Source organism: Mytilus galloprovincialis, chromosome 1, assembly GCF_965363235.1.
Source record: "Mytilus galloprovincialis chromosome 1, xbMytGall1.hap1.1, whole genome shotgun sequence".
NCBI lineage: Eukaryota > Metazoa > Mollusca > Bivalvia > Mytilida > Mytilidae > Mytilus > Mytilus galloprovincialis.
Genome location: NC_134838.1, coordinates 99,625,201 through 99,639,543, shown reverse-complemented (window position 1 = coordinate 99,639,543; position 14,343 = coordinate 99,625,201). Strand labels below are relative to the sequence as shown.

At 32.5% G+C, this 14,343-nt stretch overlaps 1 protein-coding gene across 1 annotated transcript; it reads right to left on the bottom strand.

Annotated features, from left to right (window-relative positions):
* Positions 1 to 1,260: 1,260 nt before the first annotated feature.
* On the bottom strand, positions 1,261 to 12,736 carry LOC143047126 (calreticulin-like). Its single transcript, XM_076220082.1, has 10 exons — positions 12,534 to 12,736; positions 11,219 to 11,323; positions 5,438 to 5,644; positions 4,924 to 5,018; positions 4,358 to 4,492; positions 3,813 to 4,001; positions 3,409 to 3,552; positions 2,916 to 3,096; positions 2,446 to 2,516; positions 1,261 to 1,812 (listed from the first exon to the last, which is right to left on the bottom strand). Exons 1-10 carry the CDS (start codon positions 12,616 to 12,618, stop codon positions 1,786 to 1,788), a joined length of 1,239 nt encoding a protein of 412 aa, XP_076076197.1. The 5' UTR covers positions 12,619 to 12,736; the 3' UTR covers positions 1,261 to 1,785.
* Positions 12,737 to 14,343: the final 1,607 nt, after the last annotated feature.

Below are 14,343 nucleotides of genomic sequence, written 5' to 3'. Positions count from 1 at the left end.
TTTAAAAAGTTAACCACAATAATTTATGTCAAGTAATTTATTAGCGACCATGAACCATTGGATGATTGATTGATAGTTGGTGTTTTCACACCACTTTTGGGCTTCATGAACTAATGGGCGATTGATTGATAGTTGGTGTTTTCACACCACTTTTGGGCTTCATGAACTAATGGGCGATTGATTGATAGTTGGTGTTTTCACAGCACTTTTGGGCTTCATGAACTAATGGGCGATTGATTGATAGTTGGTGTTTTCACAGCACTTTTGGGCTTCATGAACTAATGGGCGATTGATTGATAGTTGGTGTTTTCACACCACTTTTGGGCTTCATGAACTAATGGGCGATTGATTGATAGTTGGTGTTTTCACAGCACTTTTGGGCTTCATGAACTAATGGGCGATTGATTGATAGTTGGTGGTTTCACAGCACTTTTGGGCTTCATGAACTAATGGGCGATTGATTGATAGTTGGTGGTTTCACACCACTTTTGGGCTTCATGAACTAATGGGTGATTGATTGATAGTTGGTGGTTTCACACCACTTTTGGGCTTCATGAACTAATGGGCGATTGATTGATAGTTGGTGGTTTCACACCACTTTTGGGCTTCATGAACTAATAGGCGATTGATTGATAGTTGGTGGTTTCACACCACTTTTGGGCTTCATGAACTAATGGGCGATTGATTGATAGTTGGTGGTTTCACACCACTTTTGGGCTTCATGAACTAATGGGTGATTGATTGATAGTTGGTGTTTTCACACCACTTTTGGGCTTCATGAATCAGTGAATACATTATCAAGCATTACATTCTGGCCATATAACATAGAGGAAAAGGAATCAGGAGGGGTTATTTACTCAAAAGGAAACTTCAGAGTCAAACAAATGGCAATTAACTGTTATCACAGAGATATGTCTTGCCTTCTTACAATTTGGAATAATGCAATAATAGGAATACTTTTACATGCAAGTTATGCAAATATTCAAAAGGTACAGGGTTGAACAATCTCCATGGAAATGAGATGTGCAAATGCCTATCCAACTGCATACTAAATATCATTGACCTAACACTTGTAGTTCACCATAAACTAGTCCTAATTACAAACTAATACATGTACATTGCTGCTGCCACCGCTGCCAAAAACAGCATACCTGCGTCTTGGTTTTTTACTTCGTGAAGATGAGACAAAAAGCCCTAAGATTACTGGACAAACAACAACAATCATAAAAGATGGTCATAATAACTACTATAAGACAAATGTTCATAAAAGTGTTTTATTACCATTGCTTTGTTTTTGGCAATGTAAAACACCTAGTAGTTCAACCAGAATGCTCAATTTATACTAGAAGTATAACAAATACACATTAACAACACATTAATAATAATAATAATGAAATACAATAAAAATATGATATTCCAAATATTCTTAATAAATAAAGCTTGAAATAAAGAATGGACTACTACCATGATTTTATAAACTGTGAACTCTGGTTGATAATAATGTTTGCATAACATGCCTTTCAAACACATAGGATATTTTTCGCTCAGTATCAAAACAAATATTCATCATACCACCATATACACAACCATTCACCCATGTTCATTCACAATCAGATAACCTCCAAAATACAGATACAAAAACAGACAATTTGATTTGACACAACACAATTTGCAGGTTTTCCCCATGGATTATGTCCCCTAGTAAAACTTGATCACATTATTATAAAGTCTGCCATACAGCAATGAAGAGAAGATGAATTTAAAATTGTCCTAAAATCTTCTTTCCTATAACTCATCGTGGTCATGTTCATCCTGAAATAAAATAAGACATTTAATTAAAAAATTTGTCATAACTTAGTCTTGAGACTGTCAATGAGTTGGACATATTAAAGAACAAATCATATTTATATGACTTTGGTTAATTGCAATGAACCAGAACAGGTTGATACATTCATTTTATACCATGAAAAAATAATCAAATATCTTGCAAAACTACCTCATTTCACCTTATCTATTTTAAAATAATCTACCATTGAAACTTTTATAAGGGTAAAAAATTTCTCTAAAAATAACCAACTCCTATCAATGAGAAATTTTGAATATTAAATCATTGACTCAAGGCTGAACTGCTTGTATTTCTACCACAGCTAAAATGCTTCAATAATTGGATCCTTCTCTTCCATTTTTTTTTTCGACCAGTCACACAGCTTTACTTGTTTAAAATTTGTCATTTCTTGACCCATTAAAAGCCAACTGTGCTGTATGCACCTGCTCATTGTTGAAGGCTGAACTGTAACTTATAATTAATTTGTGTCATTTGGTCTCAGATGGAGTTATCGGCAATCCAACCACATCTCATTTTTATATCTGATTTACCAAATGTTACGAGAGAGTGCAAGTGATTGTGAGGATGTTTTTAACAGTCTCTTTCAAAGTTAAACTTACTTTATCTTCCTCTCCAGCATCATCATCTTCTTCCTCTTCCTCATCATCACCACCTTCTTTCTTATTTTTTTCTGAAGATTAAATTTTTTGTTGTTGCATATTTTGGTTTTATTAATACATGTTGCACAAAGAAATAAAATACTCTAGTTTCAAAAAGGTAATGTTTAAATAAAGTTTGCATTTGATATGCAACATAAAAAGTTCATAAATGTAAAACGGACTATTAAGATTATATTTGTACAATAAAAATGCATTTATTCAAAAATTAAGTATTGAGACATTCAAAGCAATAAAAAGATTCCTACTTAGTGTAGAGATCTCACACACAAGCCTTCATAATAATTGAGGATGAAGCCCTTATTTATGAATATTTAAATAATCAGCTGTGTGTCTTCATAATCAATGGATATCGTATAATAATTAATTTGCTCAAGAGATTGCAATGCATTATCAGACAGATTCATGCATACCTTCTTCCTCTTTACGTTTTTTGTCTTCTTCCTCTCGTACTTTTCTTTCTTCCTCATCTTGTTTATCTTTCATTGTCTTTTCTGCATCTTTTGTTTTTTCCCATAATTCCTTTCCTACTGCTTCAGCTTTACTTTCATCATCAGTTATTAAAATGTTGTCAAAAATGGTACCTGATTTTACCTGGAAGTAAAAAATAAAACCATTTAAACATTTTACACATCACAAAGTATGATTGAACTTGTATTGAAACTTAAACTCTAGCTTTTATCAATGATAAATGTTGTAAACTTCCATGTTCTATTAATTATTGCAATTTTAAATAGTTTAGCATACAAATATCTTTTTCCATCTTGTGATCTATTTTTTTTGCAATACCTATCCTGATGCCATTTTCACAACATTTAAACATCACAAAAAATTTCAAATTTTAATGATAATGATAAAGTAAAAGAAATACAACTCTTGCTATAATTTGCTTATTCTCTCCCTTACCTGCCATAAATCAAATCCTACTGCTCCAATATCTGTATATTTATATAAATCTTTATCTTCTACATATTCTGGGTTATCAATTTCTGGGTGAACCCATTTTCCTTTATAAGCTGGATTGTCTATTTGTTTTGGTTTCCATTCTCCCTAAAAAGAAAAAAAAAAAACAACATTTATGTCACTTGATTACATATATTCTTTAAACATATTTCACACTTTCCTTTTGAAAATATTCAAACTGTAATGAGAGTAGCACAAGAACAGATGTTCTTCCTTATTTTCCATAATCCATCTTTCTTTATCACTGAAATAAATTGGTATTAACTTTTTCTGATACAGGTTTTCATAGTTAATATAGCAGTAGTCAAGGATATTATTAGAATTTTTTGCCATTGATTATAGCCTACCTTGTAGTCTGGGTTATCAATTTGTGGTGGTTCCCATTCTCCGTCCATTTCATCATCCCAATCGTCGGGTTTTTTGGCATCTGGGTCTGGGATATGTTCTGGCTTGTCCCAGTCTTCTGGTTTTTTGTCTGCTGGGTCGTCGATTTTCTCATTTTCATCCCAATCATCTGGTTTCTTTGCTTCTGGATCCTATCAAAATTATAGAAATAAAAATGTATATTCTTATTACATTTTCTTGAAATAATACCAGTCTAAACTCCAGCACTAACCAAAAGGACTTTCTGAATGTACATGTATCTGCCAAACATATAAATATTTGTACTATTGATTGTGTTTATAATAAAGTTATATGAATAGTATTTTAAATCTTCTATTTCTTACCATCAAACATTTTCTTGGAAAAGAAAAAAAACTATGGATTGATGTCATTGCGAATTATGAGGCTGAAATCAATTTTGAACAAACTTTAAAAACACCTTTTTATATTGTGACATTCTTAATATGAAACCTGCGAATTCAATAGATAAGTTTATTCCAATACAAACCTTAATTTTTTTAGGTACAAGAAAATCCCAATCATCTTCCAAAGTACCACTCTCAGCTTTAACATTATCGATTTTAACTTCATATGTGTTGTCTGGTCTTACTATCAATGTGTATAAATGGGTGAACACATCGTCCTGAAATAAATTAAAGAGACTATCATAATCATTACTTAAATTAAGCAAGATTTATGTTTGTTAAGACTATCTTCTCAATGTTTTTTTTTTAGAATAAACTTGTTTAAGTTTCCTCATTAGCAAGCATACTGCATCTCCTTAAGTTTATGAGATCTTTTCTGGTTAACTTGAAACTTATAACTGTACATTTAACAGTCAAATTGACTGAATTATTGTTCAAAAACACAAAATGACCATTAACAAAATTTTGCCTGTCCATCTGTTTTAATTGAATGGTTTGCTCTTTCTTTTTCATATGTAACTTGATTTGCTTTTAACACTGCTTCATTCTAATATATCTATTGAGGTTGCTTTTCTCAAATTCAAGGCTGCCCTTTCTGCAAACTTTATGGTATAAGCTTTCTATAATCATCAAAAGAAAACTACTGTACCTTGCATCTGATTTCCTTTTTGGTTAAAAGATTCTTTCCTTTGTAGGTGAAAATCACATGTACTTTTTTGGTTCCTGGTCCACATATGTCAGGCCCTGAAAACAATAAATTCAAATAAATAATCTCAATTTGGACCAATACCAAATTGCAATACATTTAGTACTACCTGAACTGAACATTGCAAACCCAAGGAGGGATCCTAACTTGTACATCAATTTGATTATATTAAGAGGATCAAATTCAAAAGTTGGTTTATAAATTTGAAAATATTTTGTTTTTTAAATAATACCAATATGAATTTAAAATGCACTTGTAGCAAGTGACGAATTAAAAACAAAAAGTTATTGCCTTTACTTTGACGATAGTATTTAACACTTTAAATAGAAGTCCTCGTTTAGAAATATCAGAACCTCAGGTTAATAAGAAAACCATAATCAACAATATCATTTTGGGAAAAATCAGTTTTAAGGTATACAAGAAAACTACTGATTAAAACCTTGTTTTTATAACTTACCAAACATAATGAGATATGGAGAATCTCCATGGAGATTTTTCTGGTCAACATCACTTGGATAAAGTTTCATGTATCCTCCACCACAATCAATGTTCTGTTCATGTTTGACAGTGAACTGGATAACTAAAGTTTTTCCCTCATTGCTGATGGGCTTCTCTAGTTTGCTAGAAATTCCATAAAACTTTGCATCCTGGGATGTTTGAATACCTGTAAAATTAAGATTTAATATAGATTTAAAAATATTTTCTATTTTTCCTTAAATTAAGTGGTGAAAATTTCTAGCATAGACACTGATATATTAGTCTATTGATCTATTATTAGTTATTGGATTTTTAGATTTTTAGATTTTAATGAAGACATTTAAGAATCCATTTCCATTTTAGGCCAAAAAAAAAAATAGGTGTGTTTCCTGTTGCATGCCCCAAAAAATTAGGGTCGGTAGGTAGGTATTTTTTTTTTTTTTTTTTTTTTTTTTTTTTTTTACTGGCCTGCTTCGGTTGTTTTTTGTGTATTTTTATAATCAGTTTGTTATTCTTTCAGGTTATTTTCATCAGTTCATTGTATAAAGTATACAAGATATGAATAGTCCATGTTCAAAAGTTGCAGAAGACTTGGCCAGGACTTCCAGCTTATAAAATTTACACACTTTGACTGATGGCCATAGCAGAAGCCATGCCGTTGTTTGACTTCAATCTGTATCACACAAATGCTTACTGTATTAAAATTTTATTTGAAATCAAACGTTTAAAAGATGCCATTCAAAGGCTATACTAAACAAAAACCGTTTCCGGAAAAAAACGAAAAAAATCTGGATTTTTTTTTTTTTTTTTTCCGGTGTCATATGGTATTTTGAACCCCATGGTAAATTGACCCCGGGGTCAAAATACCGCTATGGTAAATTGAACCCCCCCTGTATGGAAAATTGAACCCCCATGGTAAATTGAACCCCCCTGTTTTTTTCATCCTAGATGAATATTAGAACATTTTACAGTATTCTAAAGCTTATCATAGATTAAAAAATCATTCATACAAGAAGGGGAGGTACATTTTCCATGCTTAATTAAAAGAAATATCTTTGCTTGGTATAAGTGCTCTGAAGTCTTTACCAACAAAATGTCATTCAAAATACTTATTGACACATTATAACTAGACCATATGTAGCTTGAATGCTTTAATTATTGGTAATTATAACATTTGTATATATATATATAAGGGTAGTTTTGATTTTCCATGGTAAAAAAAGGGGGAGGGGGTCAAAATACCATGGCAAAGTAAAATTTTAAAATTATCTTTTCCAGCAAGTTAAATACATACAAACTACTTATTGGTGAATTCTTACTACATAAAAGAGTAAGAATTGCCAGATTTTTGGACATTAAAGGTCTAGAGTAGGGAGTTCAATATACTGCAGGGGGGTCAAAATACCATGGCAAAGTTAAATTTTCAAAATATCTTTTCCAGCAAGTTAAATATATACAAACTACTTATTGGTGTATTCTTACTACATAAAAGAGTAAGAATTGCCAGATTTTTGGAAATTAAAGGTCTAGAGTAGGGGGTACAATATACTGCAGGGGGGTCAAAATACCATGGCAAAGTAAAATTTTCAAAATATCTTTTCCAGAAAGTTAAATACATGTACATACAAACTACTTATTTGTGTATTCTAACTACATAAAAGAGTTCAAATTGCCAGAATTTCTGAAATTAAAGGCCTAGAGTAGGGGGGTTCAATATACCGCAGGGGGGTCAAAATACCATGGCAAAGTAAAATTTTCAAAATAACTTTTCAAGCAAGTTTAATACATACAAACTGCTTATTTGTGTATATTAACTACATATAAGAGTTAAAATTGCCAGATTTTTTTGAACTACTTATTTGAAGTTGGTCGTTTTTCAAATATTCCACGAAATGAAAGAATTTGCAAAAAATGCTCCTCTGGCTGTGTTGAAGATGAAATCCATTTTTTAACTAACTGTGAAAATTTTAAATCAGATAGAGATGCTCTCTTTGACTTTGTTTGCCAAAGAATTCCAAATTTTTCTACACTTGATAATCAGCATAAATTTATTTATTTATTAAACTGTGAAGATAATCAGGTCCTTAATGCTGTTGGTAAATTTATTAAAGTGAATATGAGTTAGTAATTGTATTGTAACTGTATGTAAAAAATTGTTTGTATCTATGTATCTATGCAAATCAATATTCTTTGCCTTATTCATGTATACTCTGTATGCCCCTTGTGGGCCCTTAATTGGAAATAAAATATGTTCTGTATTTGTGTATATTAACTACATATAAGAGTTAAAATTGCCAGATTTTTTTGAATTGTCTATAGTAAGGGGTTCAATATATCGCAGGGGGTCAAAATACCATGGCAAACTAAAGTTTTCAAAATATCTTTTCCAGCAAGTTTAATACATACAAACTACTTATTGGTGTATTCTAACTACATAAAAGAGTTAGAATTGCTAGAATTTCTGAAATTAAAGGCCTAGAGTAGGGGGTTCAATATACCGCAGGGGGGTCAAAATACCATGGCAAAGTAAAATTTTCAAAATATCTTTTCCAGCAAGTTTAATACATACAAACTACTTATTGGTGTATTCTAACTACATCAAAGAGTTCAAATTGCCAGAATTTCTGAAATTAAAGGCCTAGAGTAGGGGATTCAATATACCGCAGGGGGGCTCCAAATACCATGGCAAAGGAAAATTTTCAAAATAACTTTTCCAGCAAGTTTAATACATACAAACTGCTTATTGGTGTATTCTAACTACATAAAAAAGTTAGAATTGCCAGAATTTTTTGAATTAAAGGTCTAGAGTAGCGGGTTCAATATACCGCAGGGGGTCAAAATACCATGGCAAAGTAAAATTTTCAAAATATCTTTTCCAACAAGTTTAATACATACCTCGCCATGGTATTTTGACCCCCCTGTGGTATATTGAACCCCCTACTATAGACCTTGAATTTCAAAAATTCAAGCTATTTTAACTCCTTAACATAGTAATAATACTCCAATAAGTAGTTTGTATGTATTGAACATGATGGAAAAGATGTTTCGAACATTTTACTTTGCCATGGTATTTTGACCCCCCCTACCATGGTATATTGAACCCCCTACTATAGACCTTGAATTTCAAAAATTCAAGCTATTCTAACTCCTTAACATAGTTATAATACTCCAATAAGAAGTTTGTATGTATTTGATTTACTGGAAAAGATATTTTGAAAATTTTACTTAGCCATGGTATTTTGACCTCCCTGCGGTATATTGAGCCCCCTACTATAGACCTTGAATTTCAAAAATTCAAGCTATTCTAACTCCTTAACATAGTAACAATACTCCAGTAAGTTGTTTGTATGTATTTAATATACTGAAAAAGATATTTTGAAAATTTTACTTAGCCATGGTATTTTGACCCCCCTGCGGTATATTGAACCCCCTACTATAGACCTTGAATTTCCAAAATTCAAGCTATTCTAACTCCTTAATGTAGTTATATTACTCCAATAAGTAGTTTGTATGTATTTAATATACTGGAAAAGACATTTTGAAAATTTTACTTAGCCATGGTATTTTGACCCCCCTGCGGTATATTGAACCCCCTACTATAGACCTTGAATTTCAAAAATTCAAGCTATTCTAACTCCTTAACATAGTTATAATACTTCAATAAGTAGTTTGTATGTATTTAATAAACTGGAAAAGATATTTTGAAAATTTTACTTAGCCATGGTATTTTGACCCCCCTGCTGTATATTGAACCCCCTACTATAGACCTTGAATTTCAAAAATTCAAGCTATTCTAACTCCTTAACATAGTTATAATACTCCAATAAGTAGTTTGTATGTATTTAATATACTGGAAAAGATATTTTGAAAATTTTACTAAGCCATGGTATTTTGACCCCCCTGCTGTATATTGAACCCCCTACTATAGACCTTGAATTTCCAAAATTCAAGCTATTCTAACTCCTTAATATAGTTATATTACTCCAATAAGTAGTTTGTATGTATTTAATATACTGGAAAAGACATTTTGAAAATTTTACTTAGCCATGGTATTTTGACCCCCCTGCGGTAAATTGAACCCCCTACTATAGACCTTGAATTTCAAAAATTCAAGCTATTCTAACTCCTTAACATAGTTATAATACTCCAATAAGTAGTTTGTATGTATTTAATAAACTGGAAAAGATATTTTGAAAATTTTACTTAGCCATGGTATTTTGACCCCCCTGCTGTATATTGAACCCCCTACTATAGACCTTGAATTTCAAAAATTCAAGCTATTCTAACTCCTTAACATAGTTATAATACTCCAATAAGTAGTTTGTATGTATTTAATATACTGGAAAAGATATTTTGAAAATTTTACTTAGCCATGGTATTTTGACCTCCCTGCGGTATATTGAACCCCCTACTATAGACCTTGAATTTCCAAAATTCAAGCTATTCTAAATCCTTAACATAGTTATATTACTCCAATAAGTAGTTTGTATGTATTTAATATACTGGAAAAGATATTTTGAAAATTTTACTTAGCCATGGTATTTTGACCCCCCTGCGGTATATTGAACCCCCTACTATAGACCTTGAATTTCAAAAATTCAAGCTATTCTAACTCCTTAACATAGTTATAATACTCCAATAAGTAGTTTGTATGTATTTAATAAACTGGAAAAGATATTTTGAAAATTTTACTTAGCCATGGTATTTTGAACCCCCTGCGGTATATTGAACCCCTACTATAGACCTTGAATTTCAAAAATTCAAGCTATTTTAAATCCTTAACATAGTTATATTACTCCAATAAGTAGTTTGTATGTATTTAATATACTGGAAAAGATATTTTGAAAATTTTTCTTAGCCATGGTATTTTGACCCCCCTGCGGTATATTGAACCCCCTACTATAGACCTTGAATTTCAAAAATTCAAGCTATTCTAACTCCTTATTATAGTTATAATACTCCAATAAGTAGTTTGTATGTATTTAATATACTGGAAAAGATATTTTGAAAATTTTACTTAGCCATGGTATTTTGAACCCCCTGCGGTATATTGAACCCCCTACTATAGACCTTGAATTTCCAAAATTCAAGCTATTCTAAATCCTTAACATAGTTATATTACTCCAATAAGTAGTTTGTATGTATTTAATATACTGGAAAAGATATTTTGAAAATTTTACTTAGCCATGGTATTTTGACCCCCCTGCGGTATATTGAACCCCCTACTATAGACCTTGAATTTCAAAAATTCAAGCTATTCTAACTCCTTAACATAGTTATAATACTCCAATAAGTGGTTTGTATGTGTTAAACATGCTGGAAAAGATATTTAGAAAATTTTGCTTAGCCATGGTATTTTGACCCCCCTGCGGTATATTGAACCCCCTACTTAAAACCACAAATTAAAAAAAATGATAGCCAATAAATTGTAAATTAGATTATCTGCAATACTATTTATCAAAAACAGGGGGGTTCAATATACCGCAGGGGGGTTCAAAATACCATATGTGAAAAATGACCCAGGGGTCAAAATACCATGCGGTATAATGACCCCGGGGTCATTTTACCGCATGGTATTTTGACCCCGGGTTCACTTTTTAGGGGGTTCAAAATACCATATGACACCGGGAAAAAAAGTTAGGGTCGGCGCCAAAAAATTAGGGTCGGTCGGGCGACCGGAAACACACCTATTTTTTTTTGGCCTTACCATATTGTTATATGCAATATTCATACACGACATACTAAATGTTATTATGTCTACCTTTGTCAAGATCTTCATCTCCGTAGAATTTTCCAGCAGTCCATTCAAATTTGCCTTGATCTGCTCCCTTAGCAGTAGATTCAACCCATCTGTTGGTCCAATCAGCTAAAAAAGATAGATAACATAAATATATGTTACAAGGCAACCACATGCAACTTTGGCAAGGATGAACTATATTGGAGATGACAACCAACAGTCGGAATTAAGAGGAAGGGTGGGGGCAGCCCCTCCCCCATTAGTGGGAAAAATTTTGCTGATTATGCAGGGAATCACTGAAGCACAACTAAAGCCCCCCCCCCCTTTATGAACAATGCGGATCTGACAACGACGCTCTCATTTCAACTGTTTTCCTTCACAGATCCGGTGGTTTTAATAGGGAAAATATAAACCTTTCCTGAGTCGTCATTGAATTTAAAGATCATTTGATCAAACAACATATATTATATCAGAAAAGTGTCCCTACCCATTACATATACATGTAGCATAAGCCACATTTCTATCTCGAATTCATTAAAAACATTGATATCAATGTACAGATATACCCTGAAGCCCTGAACAGGGTTCATGGCATATGATATGAAAGTAAAAATGTCTGAATCGATAGGTCACTGTGAAAACTATTTAAATATGGAAAAATAAAGGGTGGCATGTAGGTGAAGCTTACATAAATAAAGAGATAAATGAAAAATGATCAAATTCATGCCCGATTTATATAATTCCAATGCCGTCAGTCTGCACCAGAAGCGACAAAGCAGCATATCTATTTTGGGTGGGCAAATATCCACTTTTTGATATGGGACGAGCTCTGACGTCCCACGGCCGCTTGTCTGGCAAAACAGCCGTTGGACCTCAGAGTAATCTCGGACTAGCCATATGATACAAAAATAAATGAATAAATAAATATATCACAAAAAGAATAAACTATCATGACTCGTGACAGTCCTTTAAGAAATCTAGTGATTTCAAAAGAAATATAAAAGGGTAACTCTGTCGGCCTAGTATTCATTATTTACATGTACATGTAGTAAAGCACAATTGTGTTGTTCACAAGCCACTGACATGACTGAGCCAGTCTGTTTAATTTCCCAATTTCCCAACACTGCAACAGGCAAGCACCTTGTACTAAATTATTTAATCAAACACTGGCAATTAATATCAGGATCCTAATATCATTAGAATGATATTTCTCAAGAATGCAAAGTGTTGTAGAAGTAATCGACGAAAGTGAATCACTATTTTGACAGTTCATGATATTTTGTGTGTTCTTCTTACATGCGTCTCTCAAAAGTTATAAAAAAAAAGGTTGCAAACTCACCACTGGAGAAACCCTCTTGAAAATAAACAGTTGGGTCTGACAGAGCTACGCCGAAAACGGCGACAAGCAACAGGAAAGTTCTCATTATTCGACGATGTTCCAATATGATGTTCAAGTATGATGTTCACTTCTCTGATGTTTGTATTTCCAGTGAGAAGATGCCGGGACACACGTGACTGGCCAGATGGAAGATTGTCATTGGATATATATTTACCTCGGTGGACCAATCGATTTGTACCACGCGCCCGGCTATCTACGTCAATCTATTCCTGTTACATTCGGCTGTTTCCGTGCCACGGATATTTATTATATCCAATCCGATTTTGACAGCACAAAAAGGGGGGATAGGCTGACACGAAAACACGAAATTAGCTAAGATCAGACCAACTTCGTTTAAGCTTATATTAAGAAACGTGAGAAACATTTATCATTAAAAGCTTGTTAGAAGTTTTTTCATGAACGTAAGAAGGCAAATGTAACATGAGAAGATGTTATGTAAGAATTGAAAAAATAGATAAAAAAAAAATATATAAATACACAATATACAATACACATACAACTACAACATTCTTGAAAAAAAAAAAAAAATTCTGTTTATTTGGGTTTTTGTTAGTGCCTGATACATGCTTGTTTTCATATATGAAATACACTAATGAATTATTTAGTAAATGTTTATGCAATCATGCATATGGCTCAGTGGTCTAGAAAGGCTATCCGGGGTACGGATACAAAAATAAAGAAATGCTGCCAGTTGACATACCAAGGATTTGTACTTTGTTTATATATATTCTAGGTCATTGACCATACATGTAATATACATTTTTCATGCACGATTTGATTCTGTATTTATACATCTTACCGACTGAGGATTTTCAATCATATTTCACGTACAGTAGTTTTACTAGGCTACAAAGGACTACAAATCCTTGATCATCACATATCTTATTTGATTCTTATATTCTTCACAAGAAAAAAAAATGTATTATCTGAAAAGTTTTCCCCAGTTTCTCATTGAAAAAATCATGGCATGAAACAATTTACACAATTTCATTTCAATAAGACCCCAAAAAAACGCAATAGAGGGGGCACTAAGTTAAAGGCCACATTCTTCAATGTTTAGCTATTGACGTAGTACAAACAATTATAGATTGAAGAATTTTTTAGAGAAAAGTTTGAATTGTCAGATCTTTCAAATATTATGAATATTCGCGTGGCCATGATTTTACAATTATCTACAATCGATGTGCATACAATTAAATGGCTGCAAACTTTTCACCCAAAACGTATATTTCATGTGGGAATGTACTCAACTGTTTCTAGAAATTTTACTAAAATCTATGTTTTTCGCGCGAAAACTCATAGATAAGGATTTTTCCTTATCACACGACACCCTTTGCTTTTCTGTGTTTAAAGTCCATAACTTCTGACTTTAGTATAGCGAAGAACAGCAGCACTTGAATAGGCTATTCCTTTAAGTTTGATTTGAGAATACTATATATATATATATATTACAAGTGCTATAGACTATATAGTATAGGGATGTCGCGTCATGAATTATTTACATTAATTGTTAGTCGGTAATGAATCAGGGGCGGATCTAGCGATCTTAAAAAGGGGTTCCCAACCCATTATAAAAAGGGGCTTCCAACTTTTGTCCCGCCATTCAAATGAATTTATCGTCGTAAAAAGAGGGGGGGGGGGGGTTGAACCCCCGGAACCTCCGATTGCAGAAAAGGTAAGACTCAAATTTGAGTGTTAGTAAAACTATTTGAATCTTCGGAATATCTTGTATCTATCAGATAGGAACCTC

Bases quoted from the DNA above. Each gene is read 5' to 3' on its own strand.
- LOC143047126 (XM_076220082.1), bottom strand. From the start codon at position 12,618: ATGAGAACTTTCCTGTTGCTTGTCGCCGTTTTCGGCGTAGCTCTGTCA. The intron at 11,324-12,533 runs GTGAGTTTGCAA...TATCTTTTTTAG, and splicing joins TCAAGAGGGTTTCTCCAGTG to CTGATTGGACCAACAGATGG. The intron at 4,493-4,923 runs GTACAGTAGTTT...AATTTATTTCAG, and splicing joins AAAAGGAAATCAGATGCAAG to GACGATGTGTTCACCCATTT.